At 43.7% G+C, this 26,305-nt stretch overlaps 1 protein-coding gene across 3 annotated transcripts in view; it reads left to right on the top strand.

Moving 5' to 3' along the window:
• The first annotated feature begins 1,207 nt into the window (after positions 1–1,207).
• Map9 (microtubule-associated protein 9) overlaps positions 1,208–26,305 on the top strand; it is a 36,212-nt gene continuing 11,114 nt past the window's right edge. Inside the window, exons 1-13 of one of the 3 annotated variants that reach the window (XM_006232515.5) lie at positions 1,208–2,346; positions 3,103–3,249; positions 3,971–4,055; positions 6,973–7,296; positions 13,072–13,295; positions 16,069–16,162; positions 18,895–19,139; positions 20,726–20,796; positions 22,715–22,883; positions 23,615–23,704; positions 24,898–25,059; positions 25,186–25,331; positions 25,516–25,648. In XM_006232515.5, the coding sequence (XP_006232577.1) occupies positions 3,175–3,249; positions 3,971–4,055; positions 6,973–7,296; positions 13,072–13,295; positions 16,069–16,162; positions 18,895–19,139; positions 20,726–20,796; positions 22,715–22,883; positions 23,615–23,704; positions 24,898–25,059; positions 25,186–25,331; positions 25,516–25,648 (1,818 nt within the window). In that variant the 5' untranslated portion in view covers positions 1,208–2,346; positions 3,103–3,174. Of the gene's footprint in view, positions 2,350–3,102; positions 3,250–3,970; positions 4,056–6,972; positions 7,297–13,071; positions 13,296–16,068; positions 16,163–18,894; positions 19,140–20,725; positions 20,797–22,714; positions 22,884–23,614; positions 23,705–24,897; positions 25,060–25,185; positions 25,332–25,515; positions 25,649–26,305 lie in introns of all 3 variants that reach the window. The other 2 variants (NM_001135716.1, XM_006232516.5) reach the window with 2 other exon arrangements.

The raw sequence follows: 26,305 nt of genomic DNA on the forward strand, positions 1-26,305 counted from the left end.
GGTTAACTAAAGTGACTCCATTTTGATTCTGTCAATGTTGACATTTCTTTCAAAAGAGTGGTGCTAAGTTTCTCCCACAAACATGAAAAAGTACGCTTAAATCACCATAGATCATCACAGCGGGACAGCTTTCCTCAAGACTCCGATGTCCCTTTGGGAGTTCCTCCCTGGTCACAGTGCATTCACCCAACAATTCTGCAACTGTCATTGTACTGTTATCTGAACTCAGCCTTCATCCCTCAAGAGCTATGGGACTCATGTTACAGCACACCATCCAGTGCCCATAGAGAGCTTTTTAGTTTTCATCTGATGATAATTGTGAGCACAGACCCTTTGTTCCTTTTAAATTTGTATCTGATCTCTAACCTGTACCATAAGCAACAGAACTACAAATAGCTTCCTGCTATGTGAGGATAAAAAAGGTCACATCTCAGTTTGTCAAATGCAAATGGGTCTTCTTTTACCCTATATCCTGCCCAAACACATGCCTGCATGCACATGTGTGCTTGCAAGTACACACACACACACACACACACACACACACACACACACACGCCAAAGAGGCAATAAAAGCTGAGCAAACACCCACAGTGGATTATCTTGAGCACTAGCTAAAGGCAGCTACTGTGCTTAGCCACTCAAAACCATGGTTAGGGGTCCATCTACTAGACTAGGGGTCCACCCTTCTCTCCTATACTCCTTACTCAGACACGCATCTGTAACAACTGAAATGCTGCCAGGAAGAACTTTCTTTAGAGCCTCTCAGTTTGTGCTTGTGGAGAATAATCATCCGAAGTCATTCCCATGGTGTGCAACTATGCCCTATCGGTAGCTGGGAACTCGGTGTTCTCTATCATTGATGTTGTTGTAAGTTTATTTCCATAAGTCATGCCTAAATTCAACTTATATCAGTCAAGTGGATACCAAATGAATACAGCCCTTACACATTATCCAAAATTGGTTCTTCCCATTTGGGTACCTGCTGTTGGTACAGGGGCTTTAACAGAATTGTGAATGTTAATAAAATGTAGGACAGAAAATTTAACAGTAACTGGTAAAAATGGGGAGTCTTTTCCTTATGCATATATTCACTTAGAGATAGTTAAAACAATTTAGTTAAGCAAAACAAATTTACCGAACAAGTTGAAAAGCGTAAACTGAGCTTTTAAAAGGAGTTACTGCAAATATTACTTAGAAACCATTTTCTCACTAAACTTCATATTTATTTTTCTGTATTTAAAATTTCTACGTGCTTATTTATTAAATCAAGTTGTCAGTGTTATTTTTTTTAAAAAGAAATATTGCGGAGGTATGGAAACGAGCAGGTTTAGTTATAGTGAATGAATTGATTTTGACATACTTTTTTCGAGTTAAAATAGTTAAAATCTGTGTAACTTTAAAAGTTTAAGTGTTTTGTGAATTAATATTAACGATAATTAAATGACAACGATATTGATTCTTTCAGCAGTACTTCTCGCCTGTTTTTTTTTTTTTATTTTGCTGACTGATTTTTAACCCGTTTATCAGCTAAATATAGAAAGGGGAAACTTTCCATCAAAGATGCGAAACAGGCTCTGGGCTGAGTGCATATGGGATATTTTAGCACATATAATCCCTCCCCAGAGCATACCTGCCCCGCCCCGGGGAACTGCATCAGTTGCAAGAAACGCTCATGTGTAATATTAACTGAATGCAATTCTAAATATTTCCCAATATTTCGCTACATATTACATTCATTATCCACCGCAATCCTTTAAGGAGGCAGTCCTATAATTATTAGCTTCTTATCAAAGCATAGAGACCTTAATTTGCATGTGCCAAGAATCAAACATGCAGTTTGACTCCGATGATTGCAAACGTCAGTACTACGTCATTCTGTCGGCTCTGCTGACACTGCACCGACTCACAGATTCCACGTCCTAACTAACAAAAGGAAATTTTGCATCGTGGCCACGCAATACCTGCCTATATGGATGGATCTTAACTGAGCAGGAGCAATCAATGCAGGAGCATTGTGGCGTGATGGCAGAGGGCCGGTCCTGTTTCCTAGGCAACAGCCATTGCAAATAAGCTGATAGGGCACTGCGCTCCCAACACCTACACCGGTGATGTCACTTCCTTGGTCTGTGCGGTTGTCCCAGCGACGCAGGCGGAAAGGCGGTGTTGGGTACCCAAGAGACCAGTCGGTTGGAAGTCACTTCCTCCCGGGGACGCTGTTGCCTGGCAACCGCCTTCCGCCTCCATCTTTTGCCCCGCCTCCAGCTTATTCCGATACCTGGTTTCCCAGACCGTGAGGCCCGGGCCGGGGGCGACACCTATGCTAGACCATAGCCGCTGGATTCTCAGGTGGTCACAGGGGCCGGGGTGCACGGGGAGCGGGGTGGATGCAGGAGGCGCGAGCTGTGGTACGTGGAGGAGTCCGGGGACCGCGCTGGGTGTGCGCGGGCCTGGCGCGTGCTGGGCCGGGAGCCGCGCGGAGCCGGCCGGGGACGCGGACGCCACCTGGCCAGCCCGGGGCGCTCTGGGCGGTGGCCGGAGATCCAAATGGGCCTCGGACGTCGCGCGCTAGAAACAGAGACTTTAATGCAGCCTGATGTGATGCAACTCAGTGCGGAGATGTTGTTGTTGTGTGTGGAAGAGCCAACAAATGGCTTGGGAAAATGTCGCTGCTGCTGACTGTGGCTAAGCATTGTTTTGAATACTGTTATATGCTAGCTGTTTCCGGGGCTGGGAACCTTGACATTCCTCTTGGTTGCATCTTGAAATAAGTCATTGTGGCATCCGCAATGCTATATGTTTTTAATAATGGAAAGGTGAAATCGTTTGGCAAAGTTTTGGTGATTATGTATTTCATTCATCCTTAAAATAGTTGTTGAACAGTAACTTCCTTATGCGTTTTCTTTTCGTGAAAACAGATTGGTGTGAGAATTTTATGTCCTTAACAAAAACCACTGTTACATTTTTAGGTGAACATATTGGGCAGTGTTTAAAGCGATTTCTCTTTATTTGGCCTGGGGTTGGGGGAGCACTAATGCCAGGAATAGAGTACCCCAGTCATGCATAAAGGTCTAATTCTTTTAAATATTTATGTGTAAATTTCAGCCACCATCCTAGATTGAATGAATTGTTTCAATTATTTATTAACTGTTGTATAAAAGAGAAAAAGGATACACTATGTCGGATGAAATCTTCAGCACAACTTTGGCATATACCAAGAGTCCAAAAGCTACTAAGAGAACTTCTTTTCAGGTAAAACATGGCAAACCATTTGGTTTTGTCTATGCCTCTATTCAGCACTTGCTGGTTCTCACAGGATCTGGCATGAAGCAGGAGGACTTCTTGTTTCTCTAAGTGTGTTGTAGGTCATCTGTCAACTTTGGGCTCTAGTATTAAAACACCCCTCTGTGAGACCCTGTCTCCAATATTTGCTTTTAAGTTGAAAGCCACAGAGCGACTTCAGAGCTTGTCTCTCTAAATTTCGGTTTTCTATCGTAAGCATCACAAGGACTTACTGTGCCAACCTTGCACCCAGCTTTTGCTCGTGTTTGCCATATCGATTATGCCCATCTTTGCAATATACGTAAAAGACCCAGTGGTAGGCTGTGTGCCTGACGTGCTTGTCAAACCCAAGCACTTACCTCCCTCAAAATGTACACTCTAACAATGTCAGTTTCTAATAAATCCAATCTCAATCGATGCCCCTAGCATTCATTAGCATTTAGCGCAGATTGTAACCTGCGGTTAATTTATCTAATACTAGTAGTCACTTCCTGTTTAGGAATCCCAGAGGAGATGGCTCAATTTTGCACTAAGTCTGATGGGTATATTGTACCGCATAGGCTTAGAGTAAAGTTAGGTGATTGAAACTTAAGTGTGAATGCGGAATAATCGAGTAATATTTGTTTAAAGGTCTCTTCTAAGTGTGAAACTCTGCTTGAACGGGAATTGACATTACTGATCTCATTTACAGGATGAGCTGATCAGAGCAATTACAGCCCGGTCAGCCAGGCAGAGAAGTTCCGAATACTCGGATGACTTCGACAGTGATGAGATTGGTATGTAAGAGGATAGACAAATGAGCCATTTCCCTGTGTTTTGCTTCCTTAGTCACATTTCACCTATCCCCTAGCCTCTCTTGATATATCACTGCCTATGAATTCCCTAGTTTCAGAATTCTATGTGTCCAATGAGTAAGGATGCCACTCTTAATTTTCAAGACGCAAATTACCTCTGCTTATTTATGAATGTGAATTCAAAAGTATGACTAGGTCTACAGTAAAATGCTACTCTAGGACTAAGCTAATCCTGGAGTTCACAGGATTGGTGCTTATGTACTGCGTTTGTAATACAGACCAGATTAGGGGCAGTGATAGTGGCTATGGTAACTAATTTTCTCTGCTGGTATAAAACATCGTGAGCAAAAGTGACTTACAGATAAAGAGTTCATTTCAGTTGACAGTTCAAAGTGATGTGAGTCCACCACAGAGGTGGACATGGCAGAAATTGGATGGCTTGGTGGCAGGAGCAGGAAGCTAAGATTCCTGCAACACACACAGCAGAAAGAGACCTGGAATTGAATCAAGGCTGTGAAGACTCAAAGCCCACCACCAGAGACATACTTCATTCACAAGCCAGTACCTCCTCACCAAACAGTGCCATCAACTGGGGACTAGGCAGTCAAGTTCCTGAGCCCATGGGAAACAGTGTCACCCAGATGACCATACTCTCTCTACCTTCTGTAACCCATAGACTCATGGCCAATGCAAAATGCATTTAGTCCAACTTTAAAATTCCCTGTAGTCTTTATCATTTTCTGCACTGTTTAAAATTCTTCTGAAGTCTCTTCTGAGACTCAGGACAATGGACTAATTATAACCTCCTGAAAGACCAAAATGCAAAGTACATACTTCTAACATATGATGGGATAGGATATATGTACATACATACATACATACATACATACATACATACATACGTGCATACATACATACCTTACCATTCCAAAAAGGAAGAATGGGGACATAGTAAGGAAATACTGGACCAAAGCAAGACTGAAACATAGCAGGGCAAACTCAGGTCCCAATGACTCCATGTCTAGTGTCTGGGACTGTGGTTGGCTCTTCTCTCATGTGTAACACTCTTTGGCAGAGATCTTGTGATTCTGCGTCTCTAACATCTTGAGGTCCCTACCATAACCCAAACTTCACTTTCAGAGTGTCACATAAAGGCCTTTTGCCCTCTCAGGGCTGACATGCATAGGCTGCCTTGCCCTGACTTGCCCCACTCCATTTTTCTTGTAAACCTACATAAGCAAAACCAGTAATAACCATGCCACAGATTCAATAGGATGCTGTCTTCATGTTTTCTCTACCAATGAAATGATCCATTACTTTTTAATTAGTGTCTTATTTGATTTCTATGGCTGTGAGAAAACACTAACTACTACTAGCTTGGGGAGGTGGGGTGTATGTGGCTTACATTTTCCCATAACAATCCATCACTGAGGTATGTCAGGGCAGGAACTCAGCTTGGAACCTGGAGATAGGAACTGAAGCAGACAGCGTGAAGGAACACTGCTAAGTATCTTACTCCTTTTTAGTTTGTTCATCTTGCTTTCTTGTACTGCCAGGACTGCCGCCCAGGGATAATACCACTCCCATTGGGCTGGACCCTCCCACGTCAGTCACTACTCAAGAAAAGGCCTTAGAGATTTGCCCACAGGACTATCTGTTGGAGGCAGTCCTTCAGGGTGTTTTCCTCTTCACACACACTCTAGTCTCTGTCAAGTTAAGGAAAACAAAGCAGCACATTAATCCTCAGGCAAGGACGTATGATAAGGGCCAGATTTTTCACCAAGATATCATAGGAATGGCCTCTATCCCAGATGCTGTTAAGGTCCTTGCTTCCTCCGGAAACTTCTTGACCTGGACCTCTACAGTTCTGATTACCCTCAGAACTTCTGTCAGTGTTTGGAAAGGTCTCCTCACAGGGTTTAACTCTATTCTAATCCAGAGTTCTAGGGTATTCCACATTCCTCCAAAGGACAGTGTGATCAGGTTTCCAACAGCAACAGCCCACTCTCTGGTACCAACTTCTGCATTAGTTACTTTTCTGTTGCTGTGATAAAACACCATGGCCAAAATGGCCTAAAGAAGAAAGTTTATTTAAGCTTATGGTTAGAGAGAGATGCCCGTCCAGCATGGTGGGGACAACACAGGAAATTTGCAGGAATGGGTGGCGGGAGCTGGAAGCTGAAAGGTAGCATCAACAGCAGACAAGAAGCAGAGAACAAACTGGAAATGGGCCAAGGCTATACACTTCCAGAGCCTGTCCTTTTTGATGCATTTCCTCCATAAGACACTGGAGTATCTCCCCACCAAACAGTTCCACTAACTGGGGACCAAGTGTTAAAGTAATTGAGCCTTTGGGGACCATTTTCACTCAGACCACCAAAGTGGGTCATTTTGAAAGACAGACCCTTCACATCAATACTTTAACTTGGTTTCTTTTAAGTGAGCAAAACATTTTACTTTAGGGTTCAGGTATAATCATATAGAATTCTGAACTTGAAATTGTATTATTTTGTAATATTCACTGGGTCAGTGTTCTCCGTAAAAGCATTCGGAATAGCCATTAAATCATGTCTGTCTTGTTAAGTTGGTGTTCTTTATTAGATGGTGCTATATTGAACAACCTTTAATGCGTATTCCCTGCCCCAATAAACACAGTGCTGTAGGCACTTGATAAGTATTTTGAATAAGTTAATGAAACTCAGAATTTATTTGATAATTGCCAAGAAGGCCTACCTAGATTAGTTGTTTTGAAGAGTTACAAAATAAATATGGACTTACTTGGGGTTATTGATTTATTTCTAACCATTTCTGTTTAGGAAGGTACTCTTGCTTTTCAAAGAGATAGAATATAAATTTTAAAATACACTGTTGAAAACACCTTTTCTTGTTCCTATTTCAGTTTCTTTAGGTGAATTTTCAGATACCTCAACAGATGAAAGTCTCATTAGAAAAAAGATGAATGATTTTCACATGTCTGATGATGAGGAAAAGAATTCTCCACGACTGTCTTTTTTGAAAACCAAGAAAGTAAACAGTGAAATATCCAAAGATGATCTGGACTCCGTCATTCTAGACAGTGAAGGCACGTCACCAGATGCTCAAGAAGATATGACTGGAAATTCCACCCCCAAATCTCAAAATGATGATCAAGACGTTGGCAGAGAGGTCATTACAATGAAGCCTACACCCAGGATGCTCCCCGGCAAAAGAAGTACATCTTCAGGTAACTTGGGAAATGACCATCATTATGTTTCCAGAATATTCGTTTCGGGATAGCCTGTCACAAAATGCCTTTTTATGGTGGCTAATATATTTAACTTTCCAGTTTCCCGCCCATAACTTAGTAACCATAGCTACGAAGGCCCATTGTATATTCACTCTGGAATCTGCTGGGGCCCGAGAGAAAGTCCAGGCATCTGTGGCACCCACATACCTGGCTCATCAGCTTCTATTCTATTGTGGGGCTGCAGCTGCAGTGAAGCTAATTTAATCCCCACGCGCTCCCAAGAGTAAAACAGTCATCTGTAAAAGGCTGAGGGTGTAGTGAGGCGGTATATTGGTGGCTGGCATGCACAAGGCCATGGGTTCAAGGTCAGGACCATGAAGCACACAAGCATTTCCATACTGACATTTTGCTTTTGTTGTTTAATGACGCTTCTTGACTCTCCCTTAAAAAAAAACAAAAACAGAATCTTCCTTTGGTTTATTGCATTGCATAAGCTGCCAGCCAAAATCCAGCTTCCTGAAGGTGGCTTCCTAGTGTGACTGAGAAGGTACTGGAGACTCTCCACTAGTCTGCTGAACTCTAGCCTTCAGAAAGTAGGGTGGAGGGAGGACAGGAGCCCTAGGAGCCCTTGGGAGAGGCAGCGCAACTAGGCAAGGGTCCAGTGTCACCCGGTCATCTTTCCCTCTGTTTTATAAAGGAAAAACTAGCAGATGCTAAGATGCATAAAATCCCCGCCACCACCCCCTCCTGTCATGCTCTCAAGTGTGGTGCTGTCAGATGGCTCATTCTTTTTTATTTCTCTCTCTTCCTCTTCTTTTTAAATTGGGTATTTCTTATTTACATTTCAAATGTTAGTCCCTTTCCGGGCTTCCTGTCTATAAGCCCCAAACTCCTACCCCTCCTCTTCTATAAGGGTGTTCCCCTCCCCATCCACCCCCTTATTCCCCAACCCCAATCGACAATCCCCTATACTAGGGGTCCAACCTTGGCAGGACCAAGGGCCTCTCCTTCCATTGGTGCCCAGCAAGGCCATCCTTTGCTACATTGGCAGTTGGAGCCATGGGTCAGTCCCCATAAGAACAACAATGCCAACCAACCAGAGCTTCCAGATGGCTCATTCTTAACATGGTAGATAGTACCAATAACATCAGGTAGAACTTCATTTCAGACGTATGTTAAGGGACAGTCCTTCCCTCCCTGCGCATCCTGGGAACCTTACGAGGATTAAAGCAGAGCAGAGACCCCCCCTAGAAAAGTGTTCAAGACATGGATACAAAAGCATTGCACATGCTAGTTATGTGTGACTCAGGCAGAATAGTTTCAGTCGCTCGAGCTTCGTGAGTGGGAGGGCAAACCTGCTTTTCTTGTCCTGCGGTACTGCTTTGGGAATCTTTTGAAGTAACCAGAAAAAGCCATCAAATGTAAGCAGACAGCATAAGGAGGCTGGACCAACTTCTAAACTGAGCTTTTTAAGTGTGGCGGGGTAATCATAGGTAGAAAGGAACATAGTTGAACTTCGTTATTAAGGGTATATGAGGGCTGGGGATATTGTACTGTGATCAAGTGCTTGCCCATCTTATGTAACAGGTCCTAAATTTGATCCCCAGAACTGACCAGAGAAATAAGTTAAAAAGGAAGACAGAGAAGAAATGTGAAATATAGCAGCAAAATTTACTCTTATTAGTTTACTGTAGGTGTTACGCAATACTCTACTTTTAAAGCTATGCTAGAGCCTGGTGTGTTAGTGCAGACTTGAGCTCCTAGCACTCTAGATCATGAGGCAGGAGAATTGCTGTGAATTTGAGGCTAGTCTTCGCTACATAGATGTGGACTAAAAGACAAGAACTTGACTAAAAGTACTGGAAAAAGTGGGACGGGTAGCAGCAGTAAAGGGGGATTAAAATAAGTAAGTCAATACTTCACTCTAACCACAAGGTGGCAGCAGCATCTTGTGCACCCATAGGTGTGGCTGAATTCAGTGTTTACAAGCTGAAAATCACTAAGTAGAGAACCTCCTTAGGGTTGATACAACGCATTTCAAATGAAAAGAACTTACTTTTTTTCCCTGAGAACTTGAAAGCATTTCTGGAAATGGAATTGTGGCATAAAATATACTAAAGTTGTCAGATATTTTCAATGCAAAGAATAAAAATTTAGGCTGGTGGCCCTAAAACGTGCCTGGCACAGAGAATTTCTGAGGAATCTAAATGAATGGATGAATACACGGCTGGTTCACTCATGAGTAGAGGAATGCCCTTCCTGACTTCAGCTGTACTCTCAAATTCTTAAACATCTTTCATGGAATGTTTGAAACTTGATATTTGTAATGGGGGGCATAGGTCAGTGGTAGAGCATGGCCAAGCCTGTGTGAAGCTCCTGGTTCCACCTACCCCACCAGTTCCACTGATGGCTTTCTCTGCTCCTGCTTACCTTTGTACCGACTATGGTGAGCAGCCTGGCCTGGCGGGGCAGGTGTCGCAGGGACTGTCACTGTGGCATTGTTGCAAGGGTCTCGTGGGCTGCTGCGGTTAGAGCGTCTTTGCCTTCATCTCAGGTCTTCAGTTTAGTGGAGCTTTTAGCCTTGGACATAATTCAACCTTGACCTTACTTAACTCGTCAGTAAAATGGAGAGGTTAATTTAGACACCTCTAAGTGGCTCAGTACTCAGGAGTTAAAAGTCAACAATTAAATGATTTTCTACATTTGAAGTGTTCAGAACAGTAATAGAATAAATGAAATATTATTGATATTTAGCATCTTTTTATGAGCAAGTTATCGATTTGTCTGTGTGTGTATTCAGAACTCATTGTGTTTCTCATGGTACAAACTGATGATGAGCGGGAATGGAACATTAAAGCAGCTTACCAGTTGCCTTTAGAGCTTAGTAAGAAACCGTATAAAGGTTAGAGTAAGAATGGCGGAAAGTGGATGTCTGAGTTACCTAAAACGTCAAGGAAGGTTCCTGGAGGAGGCGGAGAGAGGAGGAGGAAGAGGAAGAGGAGGAGGACTACAGTGTGTTGTGTGTGGGCTGCGGTCTGTGATAAAGTAGTAGAGTGAGGAGGTGGGAAAGGTGGATCATGAGATATCTATTAACTTGCAAAAATTAGACAGACGTTGTCAAGGAGAAACTTCCCCCCCAAAGAATTGCAATTGTAATTGACAAGCCAGTGAATAAAAATGGAAGAAATCATTGACCCCACTGAGAGTGCTTACCGAGCACTGAGTGTTGATCAGGCTCTGTCCTGTGGGCTTGTGGTGGCTTCTCACTCTGGCTCCACAGGCAGCTAAGGGAAAAGCCTTGTTTGAGTTTGCTTTCTGTTGCTGTGATAAACACCATAACCAAAAGCAACGTGGGGACTGTCTTATTATGGTTTCGATTGCTCAGAGAATGTACCCCAGGATCACAGGCGCTCTTATAAAAGAAAACATTTAATTGGGGCCAGCTTACACTCTCCAGAGATTTAGCCCATTATCATGATGGGAAGCATGGAGGCATTCAGACAGGCATAGTGCTGGAAAAGGATCTGAGAACTGGGCATCTCGGTCAGCAGGCAGCGGGAAGGTGGGGGATAGGGGTCAGCCACAGACACTCATTGGACTCGCTTGAGCATTTCAAACCTCAAGACTCCTGTGACACATTCCCTCCAACAAGGCCACACTTACTCCAACAAGGCCACACCCCCTAGTGCCACGCCCTCAGCATTCAAACTTGAGTCTTTGGGAGCCGATCCATTTCAAAGTAGCCCAAGGAAGAAAGCATTCATTACGTTAGCGTCCATAATTAAGGACAGCCTGGACAGGAGCCTCACTTGGAACCAAGGGGCAAGAGCTGAGGCAGAGGAGTGCTGAGTACTGACTAGCTTGCTCAGCCTGCTTTCTTACACAACCCTGGAACAAGAGCGAGAGTGGCACCAAGCTCAATGGGCTGGGTGTCTGCACATTGATCATTAATCAAAAAATGCCCACAGACTTGTCTGTAGGTCAGTTCCTTGGTTGAGATTCTGTCCTCCCAGACATGTTTAGGTGTATGTCAAGTTGACAAAAACGATCCATGCAACTCTTCCAAGGTTAGCTTATACTGGGAAGCTTATGGTGACAAGTGTCAGAGCTAAAAGAAAAGTGTGAGGCCTCCAAAGGGGTTCAGACTCAGAGAAATTGGAAGTAGAATGGTATTGGCTGGGGACTGGAGGGAGGGATCACTGGGGACTTGTATTCAACCGTATACGGTATCTGTCTTGCAAGGCGAACATGTTCTATCCACATTATGCCACAGTCAGTGCTGTACTGAACATCAGAAAGTATTTTAAGAGACAATATAAACAAAAATAATTCGATGCTTCTTGGCACAATAATTGGAGCTGAGGCTTGAATGCCACACACGTTTGTCAGAAGAGAACCCAGAAGCAGCTGTTTTAGGCCTTGATAACACTGTGGTTGTAGAGGGTCTGTGCCTGCCTGCAGAACAGCTATGGTCCGCAGAACACAGGTTCCGAGGTGGAAGAACCAGGAAGCAGGCCGCACAGGTGGTCAGCAGCAGGACAGCGACGCCTTCCCTGCTGTTCACATCGAAGCTTTTGCTGCTTTAGGGTTGGGTGAGGAAGAGCTCAAAGGGCTTTGCAGAGAGGAATGGCGGGGTTGATTGTCAATGTCAGGGAAGCAGTATTTAGAAACAGGTGAGAGCCAGGCGTGGGGAGGACAGTAGAGTAAGAGACCAGTTTGTATTGGTGGGACCTTTGAGTGTAACGAAGCTTCGCTATACAGAAGAGTGGAAGTAACCTAGGCCGGCTCGTAACTTCCGGCATGGACATTGGCCAGAGTTTATGATGAGCTCAGACACACAGTGGGGCATAGTGGTACCTTTTCAACATGGCTTTGGAATCTTCTAACAACATTCACCATGAGATATGTAGCCACACAGGAGGTTAGCTCAGTCTTAAAGTTATAGAAGAATAAATTGGATAGAACATGAGAGACATAAATACGGTAAAATTTAGGTTAGAAATACATAAATGGAAGAATGTCCCCTTCAGTGTTTGTTAGCTAAAAGTATACCAGAAATAGGCTGTTTACATTTACATTTCAGAAGAACAGACTTCAATGCCTATAAAAGGTGTTTGGTTTTTTTTTTTTTAAATTTCTATTGTATCTATGATGCTGGGGATTGAACTCAGTTTCCCTGGGTGCTAAGCACCTTGTGTACCACCATAACCACTGATTGCCAAGCACCTGTTGGACCACCGTAATTGCTAAGGAAGCTTTCCTGATGGAAGAGCTCTCTAAGTCAGCTCTGCCTGCATCCCTTCCTCCAGTGCGAGGCCTTCATCCCGTGAAGGACAGGATCCTTCCCGTCACAGTGGTAGCAACTGGTCTTGTCCAGTTCTGTATTTAGGATCCTGCCCTTTCTTCACCTACAAAGTCTTTGGGCGGAGACCTTGCTGCTCAATGGTGTACAGGGCTGGTGTTGCCTGAAGGGCCTGGCTTCAGTCAAGCTTTCCTCTGATGTGATTGCTTATGATTTTTAGAAATGTCTTTAATACTATATGAACTCATAAAATAGAAAGGGGCTTTTTATAAAACTGAATTAGACTAGTTAGCACATTCCAGGATGGCAGCAATTCTTGCCCTTTGCTTATGAACTCTCTGGTACCGGTGCCGTGTAGCTTATGGGGATGTCTGTGCTCCTGGATGCTCTGAGCACCGTGGCATCTCCTGGAGGGCAGCTGAAGCTGCGGTCAGTTTCTTACGTTCACCCGAAAGTGTTTTCTTTTTCAGGGGAAAACAGCAGCAGTCTTGATACAGATGGCCACTTTAAGCCTTCGCCCCGGCCAAGGAGCATGTTAAAAAAGAGCTGGCACCCTGAGGAGGGAGTCAGGTCAGGAGTTGATAAAGAATATTCTACAACCGAAGATTCTGCCCCCACACCTTCCCTTCCAAGACAGAATGGCACAGAGCTGCAGACGGAGGAAAAAGTGTGCTCAGAAAACCTCGATCTCGAGGTTAGCATAATGTGGAATTATTGAATTGTATTTCAATTCAGCACTGGTGTGTGTGTGTGTGTGTGTGTGTGAACTGCTCTCTGTGTGTCTGTGTGTCTGTGTGTCTGTGCCTGTGTGTTGTGTTGCATTCTTTTGTAATTGGTAAACAGATCTCACTTCTTTAGTAAACTACATCCCATTGAGCCTAAAATTCCCTTAACTTAGAATGTAGCATGGTTTTCTATGCCACTAGAAAGCTACAGCATATCATTTATAGTGAGATGCATCTAATTTCAAAGAAGGTGAAATATTAAAATAATTTCCCTTTCTGGGTATTCATAGTTAGCCCATCTTGAATGATAATAGTTACGTGATTATGTATTCGTCTTTGCTTGTGTAACTTTGGCTAAGGACATTTTAGTTCATTTCCGTCATTCGCCTGGACCTACTCTCAGGGTACTGCTCTCTTTTCTGTGGGACCTGGTACTTCCCTAGGCTTCTATGAGGAGCTCTGATTCCAGCGTCACCAGGGAGATCACCTGTCACCTCTCTGTAGTTCACTTGAAAAGCCAACTTCCAGCTCATACCTCAGAAGAGTACATTTTCCTCTGTTACCTGCTTGGGCAGATCCAGGGAGATGAACTGCAAGCAGCCTGGCCAGGTCTCCATCTCTTCCACTCATCTGTGGTGTGGGTGTGGGAGGAAGTGCTCAGTGAGTAGTGCGGACAGCGCTCAGGACCCCAAGTCCATGGATTTCTACCTGTAAGTCAGACCCTAGAGTCACGTCTCCTTTAGAGCCGACAGTGATCTCTGGCCAGCTCTTAATTTGTTCTGAAAAGTGAAGAGAGGAACCGAAACAGTGATTTGATGTATTTAGTACAGCTACCTGCTCGAGTGAATATGGAATTGCTTTCCTGTAGCTGCCATAAGCCAGGACACCGACAAGAGAAGGAATTTTGTTTTTGTAGTTCTGAAATCTGTCTGTCAGGCCACCCTCTCTACGGCCCTAGCCGGGGCCTCTCTTCTTGCCTCTTGCACCTTCTGGTGGGTGCCAGCATCTGTTGGCCCTCCCTGGTCTAAAGAGGCATCATCGCACCACACTGCTTTCGTCACTAGGCCTTGTGCCCTGGTGTCCCTCTTCTTTCCCGAAAACAAATACTATCAGAGTTAGGCATAGGCCTTCATCCTAACTACAGTTACATTTGCAAATATGATACATACAACGAAGGTCTCTGGGTGGACATGAGTCGGGGAAGGGGCTTGGTTCATAGAGGTATGGAGTCCTAACTGTAAGTGGTGTCCTATATTTCCTCCGTACCCCTGACTTTAAGGACTGTGCTGTGTGTGCTCCTTTTTGTTTTCAAGTAGCAGCATAGTGTGACAAGAGTCTAGCAGGAACATAGCCAGCCTCTCCCCACGCCTCCACCCTGCCGCTGTCCTTCCCTCCAGGCTTCCACACAGTTGGTGTCTTAGCTCGGACTTCCTGTCTGTAAGTCACGGAGTGTGTCCATGCTCTGAGGTGGTCCTGAAGCCTCATTCCTGTGGTCTGACATAACCCATAATAGTGAACTGTTATCCTGCTGGACACGATTTTTAACAATTAAATATCCCCTCCTGCTTACTATAAGTTTCCCTGGCTCTGCTCTGACTCTTTAAGGTCACTCTGGGGCCATTTCCCACGTGGCTAGAGCAGGGCTTCTTCTTCCTGGGTGTGGAACCTTTGTCTCCTCACCGCTCCATCCCCTGTGTGTCCTGCGGCTGGGCTGTCAGGCCCCTTCATCTCTGTAAGATCTCACATAAAGCCTCACTTCCTCCTGCCCCAGATAGCGTACCAGATCCTGAAGAGAAGAGAGGGAGGGACATTGGCTTCCTCTCTGCTTCCTCCTCATGCTTTTCTTCAGAGTGCGTACCTATGTGTGAGATGGCTGTTCCTGTTACTCATACGTGTTCCTGGCTTAAACCAGGATTGATCAAGGGACTGTCATGTTTGTGATCTGATTTGTTACTCTCTTGTTAAACGTCGCGTGTGTGCGTGCGTGCGTGCGTGCGTGCGTGCGTGCGTGCGTGCGTGTGTGTGTGTGAGTGTGTATTAAGGATATTGCTATATGAGTTTTTCCCAAGATGTAATCAGGCTTGAGTGTCAGTGAGATGGGATTATCTGTTACTGTGTTTGTGTGTCTATTACCATGTTTGTGTGTTTGTATCTTTTCTCTTTATTCCCTAAAAGTCTGTTATGAAGTACACAGTTATGAAAAGTCAAATTGGAAGGTTCGCCAGTGAAAAGATTTGGGACTGCAGTCTTTTGTGCGGAGATAGCTGTGCCATCGACTTTGTTTGTTTGTTAGTTTTTCTTTCTTCTGTCTTTTTTACATTGCATTATTTACTACTTTTGTTTGTTGCCTCTGTGCATGCTTTGGCTTGCTTCTGGTGGACAGAGGACACGTTTGTGAAACTTAAAATCTTCCAGCCTTACATGGGTGGGGAGTGAATGTAGGTGGTCAGGCTTGTGAAGTGAGCTCTCTATCTCCTGGGCCATCTTACTGGCCCCCGATGCTTCCTTCCTGGGAATTTGGCATTTACTGTCCAGGGCATAGGAGAGTGTCAGGTCCTCAGGAGTTTATAGATACTTGTGAGCTGCCCACATGGGTTCTAGGAGCTAAGCTGGGGTCCTGTGGAAGAGCAGGAAGCACTCTCAACCCTTAAGCCAGTTTTCTAGCACCAACAACTGTGTTAATGATTCTCTTGCCTCTGGGAGTTCTCACTGCTAACCTTATATGGTAATACTTTTTAATAGGACTCACTCTTACAAAGTCTGACCTCATCTTCCCTCAAAGAAAGCCCTGGAGGTTGCATATCACCAGGATCTCAGGAAAAGACACCCATAAAAGGTAGTTACACCTCTTACTGTACCTTCTTTGTGAGCTCTGTATTATTTAGTGTGTGTCTGTAGTTTGAACATTTATGGGAAAGGTATGTTTGCTTTTCTGTGAGTTTTAATCCTGAGTATGCAATTGACTGGGAGACTTTAGAAAACAGAAGTTAATTTCCCAGTGCCTCTGATTCCCCAGTGTATTGTAGTTCCTGTCTCAAAAGGCTCTTGTGAAAATTAAGTGTTAAAGCGCTTTTATACCTCCAGCATACTCGCAAGGACAACTGGGAGGTCATTTAAGGTGAACCTGTATTGTGTGTGTATTGCTTTAACCTCAGATAACACAACATAATACCTGGACTTTCTATCCAGACATAGACACCTGGACAGAATAGCAAGCCTCTCTGGGCTTGTGAATTACCCTTAGATGACTGTGGTTGTAAGAATTGTAAAAATTAGGAGTGCATAAGGAGCTCCGAGAACACCATCAGAGTGAACGCATATTAAGTGTGACCCATGTGTTCTTAATGCCATTTCTCTCTTTAGTGTAGCATGTGTAGCTCAGTGCAGTTGGAAGCAAGGGTTGCTCGCACAGACTGCAGTGTGTAGCTAGCATTCGTTAAGTTTCAGTCACCCTAGCGTACCTGGACGTGGCTGAGGGGGGATCTCAGGTGAGGGGACTTCCATTAGAGTGGCCTGCAGGAAGCCTGGAGTTCATTTTCTTGGTTGACTAATGTTGTACGAACCACCCCGTTGTGGGTGGTGTCAGCCATGGACTGGTGGTCCTGAGTTGTAGAAAAAAATAAGCCAAGCCAGCCATGGGGTGCAAGCCAGGAATAGCGTTCATCCATGGGCTCTGCCCCAGCCTTGAGCTTCTGCCCTGGCATCCCACAAGGGTGGACTGTGATCAAGACATGTAAACAAATAAACCCTGTCCTTCCCAAGTTGTTTTCCCAAGTGTTTGAACACAGCAACAGAGAGGCAAACATGGGTAAGTACTTACTATATAGTGTAATTTTTGTCATTTTACAGATTTAAAAAAAAACTGAAGTGCAGAGATATTGACACACGTACCTAAGGTCAGTGGTGACACACAGTATGACTCTGACTCCTAAGTCCTGGTTCTTTTCACAGCTCCAAAGATTGTAACAGAATCAAGTCATGGATGCTCCTCAAATTGGAACATTACAGTTGCAATGAGGAAGCGATTTTTAAACTTAGTTAGGCCCCCCACCCAACCCCACCCCCAGTAGCCACAGTGAAAGCAGCAGAATTAAGACTTTTCAGTGACTGGAAGTTAGATTTTGGAGGAAATCAGAACTGCTATCTTACAGGGACTGCTGGCTTCTGTTGGATGTGTCAAAGCGTCATAGAGTCTGTATGAATAGAAGAAGTTCTGTGAAAGCCAAACTTAGTCTTCTAAGTGGAAGCTTGAGCCTGTACTAAGGAGGCCTGAGTATGCAACAAGCCAGGCCTTGGAGCCTTCTTCATGTGAGGTGCATCTTGAAGGGGTGAAGATGGCTGCCTCTGACTAGACCTCTGAGACGAACTACATCACTGTGTCTTCGATAGGGTTTTATTGAATGTTAGATACACTGTGACCACGGCAACTCTTATAAAGGAAAACATTTAATGGGCCTAGCTTACAGTTTCAGGACTTTAGTCCACATCATGGTGGAGAAGCAGGGCAGTGTCCAGGCAGACATGGTGCTGGAGAAGGAGCTAAGAGTTGTACATCTTAATTCAAAGGCAGCAGAAGGAGACTGTGTGCTACACATGCTTGAGTATGGGAGATCTCAATGCCCACCTCTGCAGTGACACACCCTCTAACAAGACCACACCCATCCCAACAAGACCACACCCATCCCAACAAGGCCACACCCATTCCAAATAAGGCCACACCTCCTAATAGTGCCACTTCCTATCTGTCAAGCATTCAAACACATGAGTCTATGGGAGTCACACCTACTCAAACCACCACACTGTGCTTCTCTCTCAGTCTGTGCAGTTCATCTGAGCTGTTCCTACCAACAACATTGTGAAGCTGTTTGCCTCCTGCCTTCCCAGCATGCTCTTTTAGCTTCAAATACATGTGCTTTGTGAATGGACACTGCAGTCCCTGTTACTTGATTTGTGCATACATGTTCTCCTTTACTTAGGAGTAATTATTCCATCCAAATTATGTCTATGCTGTATTTTCTAAGTATGAGACTTGTGAAATGCTAATTGAATAAGCATTTTTGCATTCATAAATCAAGTGTATTCAAATTTCATTAGGTAGCTGTTTTTTTATTTGTAAGAAAAGAGAGATTATAGCTAAGCATCATGGCACATGTCTACAATTCCAGGACTTGGGAGGTAGAAAAAGATGGTTCAGGAGTTCAAGGACAGCTTCAGCTATATAATTCCTCCCTCCAGAAGAAGGGGTCAACTGTTAAGAGCATTTACGATTACTGCTATTCCAGAGGATCCAAGTCATTCCCAGCACCCACGTCAGGCATCTCACAGCTGCCGGTAACTCCAGCTGCTGGAGATTTTAACTCATATGACCTCTGAGAAGGCCATCTGCATTCATAATCACACATGTACACACATGCGCATGCGCGCGCGCACACACACACACACACACACACACACACACACACACACACACACACACACGTATTCACTTGTTTGAAGGAGAGTACTTGAACCTGTCATGCACTGTGTAGAATGAGAAGGATTTAGTACTGTCCCTTTGGCTCCAAACAGATCATGATGGAGAACCTACTGAAATCTGGGATTCCTTGATATCAAATGAAAATGAAGGAAGTTCCATTTTGGTGAACTGTGTTACTCCTGAACTTGAGCAGCCCAAGGAAGGTCAGGTGGCAGCTGACAACCTTGAGGAAGAAAGAGAGAAGGGTGGATTTACAGAGGATGACCTCACCACTGACCCATTGCTCTCCACGTCCCCGAGTGTCATAACGCCCACTGAGCCAGCAGAGCCGGCCAAGGTAAGATGGTAATGTATACCATGGCACTGCAGCGTCACGCATGAAATAGAACCACCCAGTATCTTGTTTCTAACTTTGCACCTCTGTGTCTTTTGATAGCGCTATTGTATTTTCAAGTAGATGTTACTCAAGTCAATTGACTTTCAAGTTCAAGGAAAGTTTGCCCATGGCAGAATGAAGCCAAGTGTTCACTGGAAGCTATTAGCACAGTAATATAATTTCAAATATTGCAGAACAATATAGTATATGTGTGTGTAAGTATATAGGTTTCCTTAGGTCAGATCATACAAGATGCACCTGTCTAGAACAGCTAAGGAGTTGTTACACTGGTGAAATTTGCACAGCACTTCAAAACATAAACACTTTTAATGAGCAGTGTGAAGGACCCTGGAGCTGCACCCCAAATTCCAGGCCGGGCCAGTGTTTCTCGGTGTCTGTCCCTTTCACAGTGGACATCATGGACACAGGGCAGGAACATTGTCGTGATGTTAGGAATAGATTTATGCTTTGTAGAATACCTGTGGTCCTCTCGGATAGGGTATGTCGGACGAATGTGCCTTTACCCTTTACAGTGCAGCTAGTCCTTATCTCCTCTGAACTCAGTCTTCAGACCTGTTACAGCATCAGGTCGCTAATGTCCATGCCTGGCCATGAGGAGTGCTAGGAACTGGCTTATATTGCACAGAGTACCCTGGTGCCTTACGTAATACAAACACAGTGCAAACAGGGAAGCCAATGCAGCCACAGTGCAGAAGCACCCGTGCACCCTGGCCACTGGGCTCGGGCTATGCTCACATTGGCACCCTCAACTGTCCTGCTAGACCACCCCACCTGTGCAACATAGAGAGCTGTATGTAACAAGCAAGAGTCTGTTGTGAAATATACACAGAAACTTAGAACAGGACATGCCTGAGTTAAAATACACAGTTTACACACCACAGTAATTCTTACGAGGCCACGTTTAGGTTTATTCTTCTGTTTTGCTGAGTGATCCTTCCCACCTTGAACCCAACAGTCCTCCTGGTACAGTTTGTTTGCTGGTTCTGGGCATGAGAATGACATGCACACATGCCTGATGAGCTCACAAACCCTCCTTTGAATGCATGCTCTTCTCCTGCGTCTCCCTAAGCGTCAGCTCCCTGTTTCTGTGGGCATTGCTAACTGCAGTTAGTCACCCACCCATGCTTTCCTTCTTCTCTGCAGACCTTCCCATTGTCCTCCACTTACCCCTCAGCCCTGCCCAGGGCAGCTTCACCTGAGAAGCCCCTCACCCCACCCAGTCACTGTCCCCGGTGCTGCCTGTGTCATGAGCCACTTGACTTAGGGGTCGCCTAAGACCATCTGCACATTAGATATTTAAATTACAATTTACAACAATAGCAAAATTATAGTTTTGAAGTAGCAATGAAAATAATTTTATGGCTGGGGTCACAGCAGCCTGAGGAAACGTGTTAAAGGGTCGCAGCAGGAGGAAGGTTGAGACCCACTGTTCTAGGTGCAGCTCCTTTCTGTGGCTGCTTTTCTCAGTTTTGCTTCCCAGCCTGACATCTGCGTAGTGAGTAATCTGTTTTCTGTTTTCCATCCAGAAAACAAATGAAGTCAAAACCACAAAGAATAAAAAGACAACGAATAACAGAGTGTCCAGTGCCTCTGGCAGGTAAGAGTCCGTTTGAGCTCTGATTCTAGCAACGCTCACCTTAATCTAGATCTACGTAACAAATTCCACTTGTTGTCACGGATTTTTCTAGTCATTTCTGTTGTAAGCGGGGATGGACATTTCATGATGAAACTCTGTCAGTTTAACTCTTTCATAGAAAAGTTATCATTTTAGGCAATCTTCTTTGTGGTTTCCCTCTCCGGATGTGTTTTTATTTTTCCCCTCATCTCGCTGCACAGCTCCGGGCTGAAGCCTGCATTTTGATGAGCAGGATGTATAAATGGCCATAAGCTGAAGAGCGACACTTTTTTTCCTATTAAGTGTTTTGTCAAACATGGAGGAAAATGGACAGTTTTCACAGGCTAAGTGGGTTTATTAAAATTATAAGAATTTAAGGTTAAGCATGCTGGCACATAATCCAGCACTCCCTAGACTGAAGCAGGAGGATTGTTGTGAGTTCAGGGCAGATGAGGAATATGCAGATGAGTGAAGAGCACACCGTGTAGTAAACCTCATTCACCAAGAGAGAAGGTAGATTAGAGTTTCCAAAAAATACCCGAAAGACTGGTCTTATGCTTCTAAATTTATAGTTAGGCATATCAAGCAACAGAATAATACAATAACATTCAAAGAGTGAGTAAAACCTACTTAGTTGATGTTTTTCATGTAATTTGAGATGTTTCTTTTTCTTTTTTTTTTTGTTTTTTTTCTTGATTATTTTATGTATTTACATTTCAAATGTTATCCCATTCTTGGTTTCACCTCCGCACACCCCCTATCCCAACCTCCTCCCCACCCTGCTTCTATGAGGGTGCTTCCCCCCTACCCATCCACTCACGTCTCACTGCCCTAGCATTCCCCTATGCTGGGGCATCAAGCCTTCCCTGAACCAAGAGCCTCTCCTTCCATTGATGCCAGACAATGCCATCCTCTGCTACATATTCGGCTGAAGCCATGGTTTGCTCCATGTGTATTCTTTGGTTGGTGCTGTAGACCCTGGGAGCTCTGGGGTATCTGGTTGGTTGATAGTGTTGTTTTTCTTATGGGGTTGCAAACCCCTTCAGCTCCTTCAGTCCTTCCTCTAGCTTCTCCAATGGGGTGCCTATGCTCAGTCAAATGGTTGGCTTCAAGCATCTGCATCTGTATCGGTATGGCTCTAAGAGAGCCTCTCAGGAGACAGCTATATCAGGCTCCTGTCAGTAAGCACTCCTTGGCATCCGCAATTATGACTGGGTTTGGTGGCTATAGATGGGATGGATTCCCGGGTGGGGCAAACTCTGGATGGCTTTTCCTCCAATCTCTGCTCCACTCTTCGTACCTATATTTCCTTTAGACAGGAGCAATTCTGGGTTAAAACTTTTGACCCCATAAGTATCTAAGAAGAGAACTATAGTTCAAAGTTATAAAGTTTAAATTATGTTGAGTGAACTAAGCAAGCATGACTTCTTTGGAGTGGATTATTTTCAAAGCAATTATATAATTCATTACATCAAGTCATAATTTTGTTTCATTTTGTTTTGTTTGAGACTGGGTCCCACACTTAGCCCAGGGTAGCCCGGAGCCCACTGTGTACATCAGGCTAACCTTGAATTCATGGTAATCCTGTCTCAGCCACTTGAGTGTGACTCGTAGGTGTGAGGTGCTACACCTGGCTTCAGAATTAGTTTTAATAACCACCAGGTGCAGTTCTTTTTCCTGTTCTATTGATAATACAGCAGTAAAATTTGATTAACAGCTATACAAATCAGCTGATTTTTGCCAGTACATATTAAAAACTTTAAAAATTAGCAGAAGATAATGTAAATTATTTGATTATTGCAAATCTTTTTTAAAATTCTTTTATTGGTTATTTTGTTTATTTGCATTTCAAATGTTATCCCTTCTAACACGTGTTCTTGGTGTGTTTGGAACTTTCCAGGCTGATGACCTCTGAGTTTTTAAAGAGATCAGGTCCCACCAAAAGAAGTCCATCTGCAGCTACCTCCTCTCACTATTTAGGGAGTTTGAAAGTCTTGGACCAGAAGCCACCACGGAAGCAGAGCCTAGAGCCAGACAAGGCTGATCACATAAGGGCAGCGGTTTATCAGGTAAAGGGGCGAGTATTCCCTAAACAAGAACCCATTGTTTCCACAGCGCCTGCACATCAAATGATAAGGTGACCGTTCGCAGTGATGACCGGACACTCACTGTCACTGGGAGGGAGGTGGTTTTTTTCCTATGTGTGAGAAATCTCGAGGGTTTTTCTCAATTAGTTGCTGCCCTATTCTGTTTAAGATATAAAAAGTGTTTTTTAAGGAAGGAGAAGATAACGTTGTAATTCATAGAAATATAGCTAAAGCCAGTCCGTTGTAAAAGCTACATGCATTTTATTCTGTTCTGAAGAAAGTTTATATTGATCATGAAGAACAATTTTTTTTTTAAATTTTTCTTTTCTGAGACTTTGTTAGACTTCCACAGACTCAGGTTTCCTAATTTTTTCAGAATTTCAAGAGAAGTCCTTTTGCTTTGTTACACAGAATATAACATATTATAGAAAATTTACACTTAACTTTCAGTGTAAAATATCGATACATTTAACCATTATAGGAAATCATTTAAGTCTTGCAGTACAAAACAGATGATACACATGATTTTCTTAAGCAGCAATACTCATCTTCATGTTTGACAGTATTGGAAATAGGATACTACTTTAGATAAAACATTAATTTCAATGGTTTCTTTTTAAACTTTCAACAAATAGTTTAGATGAGGATAAAAATTCTATGTCATTTGGATACCTTATAGCATCATATAACCTTTTTCTTCTTTAATTTCACAGGAGTGGTTAGAAAAGAAAAATGTGTATTTACATGAAATGCACAGAATAAAAAGAATTGAAAGCGAAAACTTGAGGATCCAAAATGAACAGGTATCACAAGAGACAGAACCATAAACAGTAGACTTTTACATGGTAAAGTATCTCTGGATATTTAATGGTTGTGAATGAACTATTTTAAAGTGGTAAAATGTACATATTGAAGAACTGATTTCTGACTTCATCTTTTCAGTTTGGGTTCAATTTCACTTTTACATAAAAACACATGTATTTAATTATAGGCTAGAAACAGCAGTATTAGTATTTGTGTGATCAATGGATTTGTCATAGAAATTGACTTTGATTAGAATTTAACCAGGAACGTAGTTGCTATACACTTTTCCTGTTCTGTTTTCCAATCCCTGCTATGGCCTCTGACCCATATCCTCCCTCATTCCCAAGACTTTTCCAGCCCTCCCTGTGATTTCTCTCTGTTCCTCTCACCCAGCTGAGAGCCCATGGACCTTCCTCTCTTCCCACTTCATTGTGTTGATCCTCACTAAAGTAGGTGGACAGGGAAATGAGCAGCACTAGGCCAGGCAATTCTTGGTACAGCATCCTCCAGGGGTCGCCTCTGAGTGCCTTTGTGCTATTAGCTCTGCTGTGTGTGCCCTTGGGTTCTTCTGCTTCTGAATCATATCATTTCTATGATGCGATCTAGGTCTTCTACGTTTGAACAGTATTTGAGACCCAGTATTGGCCTTAATGAGGTTAGAGAGTAAATTCATTACGTTTGTAACATAGCAAGCTGCAGTACAGCCCCTACACGTTTTACAGTGTGATTCCCTTATTTAACATTTGGTATATGTTCATATTATAGGGAAATTATGCCTCAATATCAAAACAGGAATCAAAACACGCATCTGCATCCAGTGTGCCTTGGGCAACTTACCTTAGTTATAATCTTTTAAAGTTCATGATATTGTTCTACTAAACATTTTATAGGACCAGTTAGCCTGCTGTAGTTTATTTTGAAAACATTTATTTAGCATCCTACCAAGATGCTTCTTTGTCATGAATATTAAATAGGTCAACATGATAAATGCATTGGCATTGTACAAAGCAGGGAGTGATGAAGACGGCCTTGTCCAGGCCATTCTGAATAAGTTAACTGCCTTGTAGCTTCCTTGTATTATAACTGTGGGGACATAAATGACAAACACATACGTGTGTATTTATGTCTAATGTCTAGGCTTACACTCCTTGCAGACACATCATTGTATGCTTTTGGTTTTTAATCAAAACAGAAGAAAGCTGCTAAGAGAGAGGAAGCACTAGCGTCATTTGAGGCCTGGAAGGCTATGAAGGAAAAGGAAGCAAAGAAAATAGCTGCAAAGAAGAGGCTGGAGGAGAAGAACAAAAAGAAGACAGAGGAGGAAAATGCTGTGAGGAAAGGCGAGGCCCTGCAAGTGAGTGTCCCAGGCGACTCTGCTCTCAGTGCCCGTCAGTGCCGGGCTTGACGGCAGGATCGCTTGTACTTAGGCTGATCCCAGAAAAGCCATGGCAAGTAAGAGAGTCACTCTGAACTTTTTTAGGCATTTGAGAAATGGAAAGAGAAAAAGCTAGAATACCTCAAAGAGAAGACCAGGAGGGAGAAAGAATCTGAAAGAGCGAAGAAGCAGAAGGAGGAAGAAGCGGTCGCCGAGAAGAAGAAAGACAGTGTGACTGCCTTTGAGAGATGGTAATCCACCATGCGCATGCGCACTTCGGGAGTTTCGCGTTAATGCTTGAGGCTTTCCTAGGGATCAGTTACAGCTTACAGGTCTCCTCATGCCTCTCAACCTCATTGCTTTCAAAACTGCAGGAGGGCGTCACACGTGTATACTCTCCTTTAACCTCCCAGAGTTTCATGTTCTCTTGCACAGGAGCGAGAAAAAGGAAGCTCTCCTCAAGCAAAAGGAAAAGGAGAAAATAAATGAGAGAAGAAAGGAAGAGCTGAAGAGAGCGGAGAAGAAAGACAAAGACAAGCAAGCCATCAGCGAATACGAAAAGTGGCTGGTACGTGTTCCGTGCAGGTGAACTTGACCCTTTAACTGACTTCTTATCCCTCTTCTGCTTCTCATTCCCAGTCTTCCTCCTCCTGGAGTGCACCTCGTTGAGCTCAGCCCTTCCTCCTCCGTAGATCAGATTCCCCGTGGCCTTATTTCTCTCCTTGCTTCTGAGCTCGCACCAGCTGTGATGCTCTAGGCCTGCATCCCTGCCTCAGTCCCTTCTCATCATGCCCACTCTTACTCCTGTGCTCCTTGCCTCTGACATCACAGGAAGCAGAGAAGTGCACGGCAGGCACAGAGCCTTGCAGGTGCAGTCAGCCATTGCGCACAATAGCACTGAAGTTGATGGTGAGGACCCGTTCTGTTTCTTAGACTCTCAATGATGCTGAGGATCTACAGAAAGGGGTTCTATGCAGGTATTGTTTAATGAAAGGGATCAACAGTGAGGTTGGAAGGTACAATATCCAGAGCTGCCCTACGGGTCTGAGTGATAAATATTTGGTTTTAATTTACATATTTTAACAAGTGACTATGGTTACTTTCAAGAAAAAAAGTTTTCTGTACTTTAAAACAAATATTAATCTTCTCAATTTTAAATAAATAATACCCATCAGTATTATACTTTGTGCAAATAGATGGCATTGTTATGACTAGGTCACATATA

This window comes from Rattus norvegicus, chromosome 2, assembly GCF_036323735.1.
Source record: "Rattus norvegicus strain BN/NHsdMcwi chromosome 2, GRCr8, whole genome shotgun sequence".
Lineage (NCBI taxonomy): Eukaryota > Metazoa > Chordata > Mammalia > Rodentia > Muridae > Rattus > Rattus norvegicus.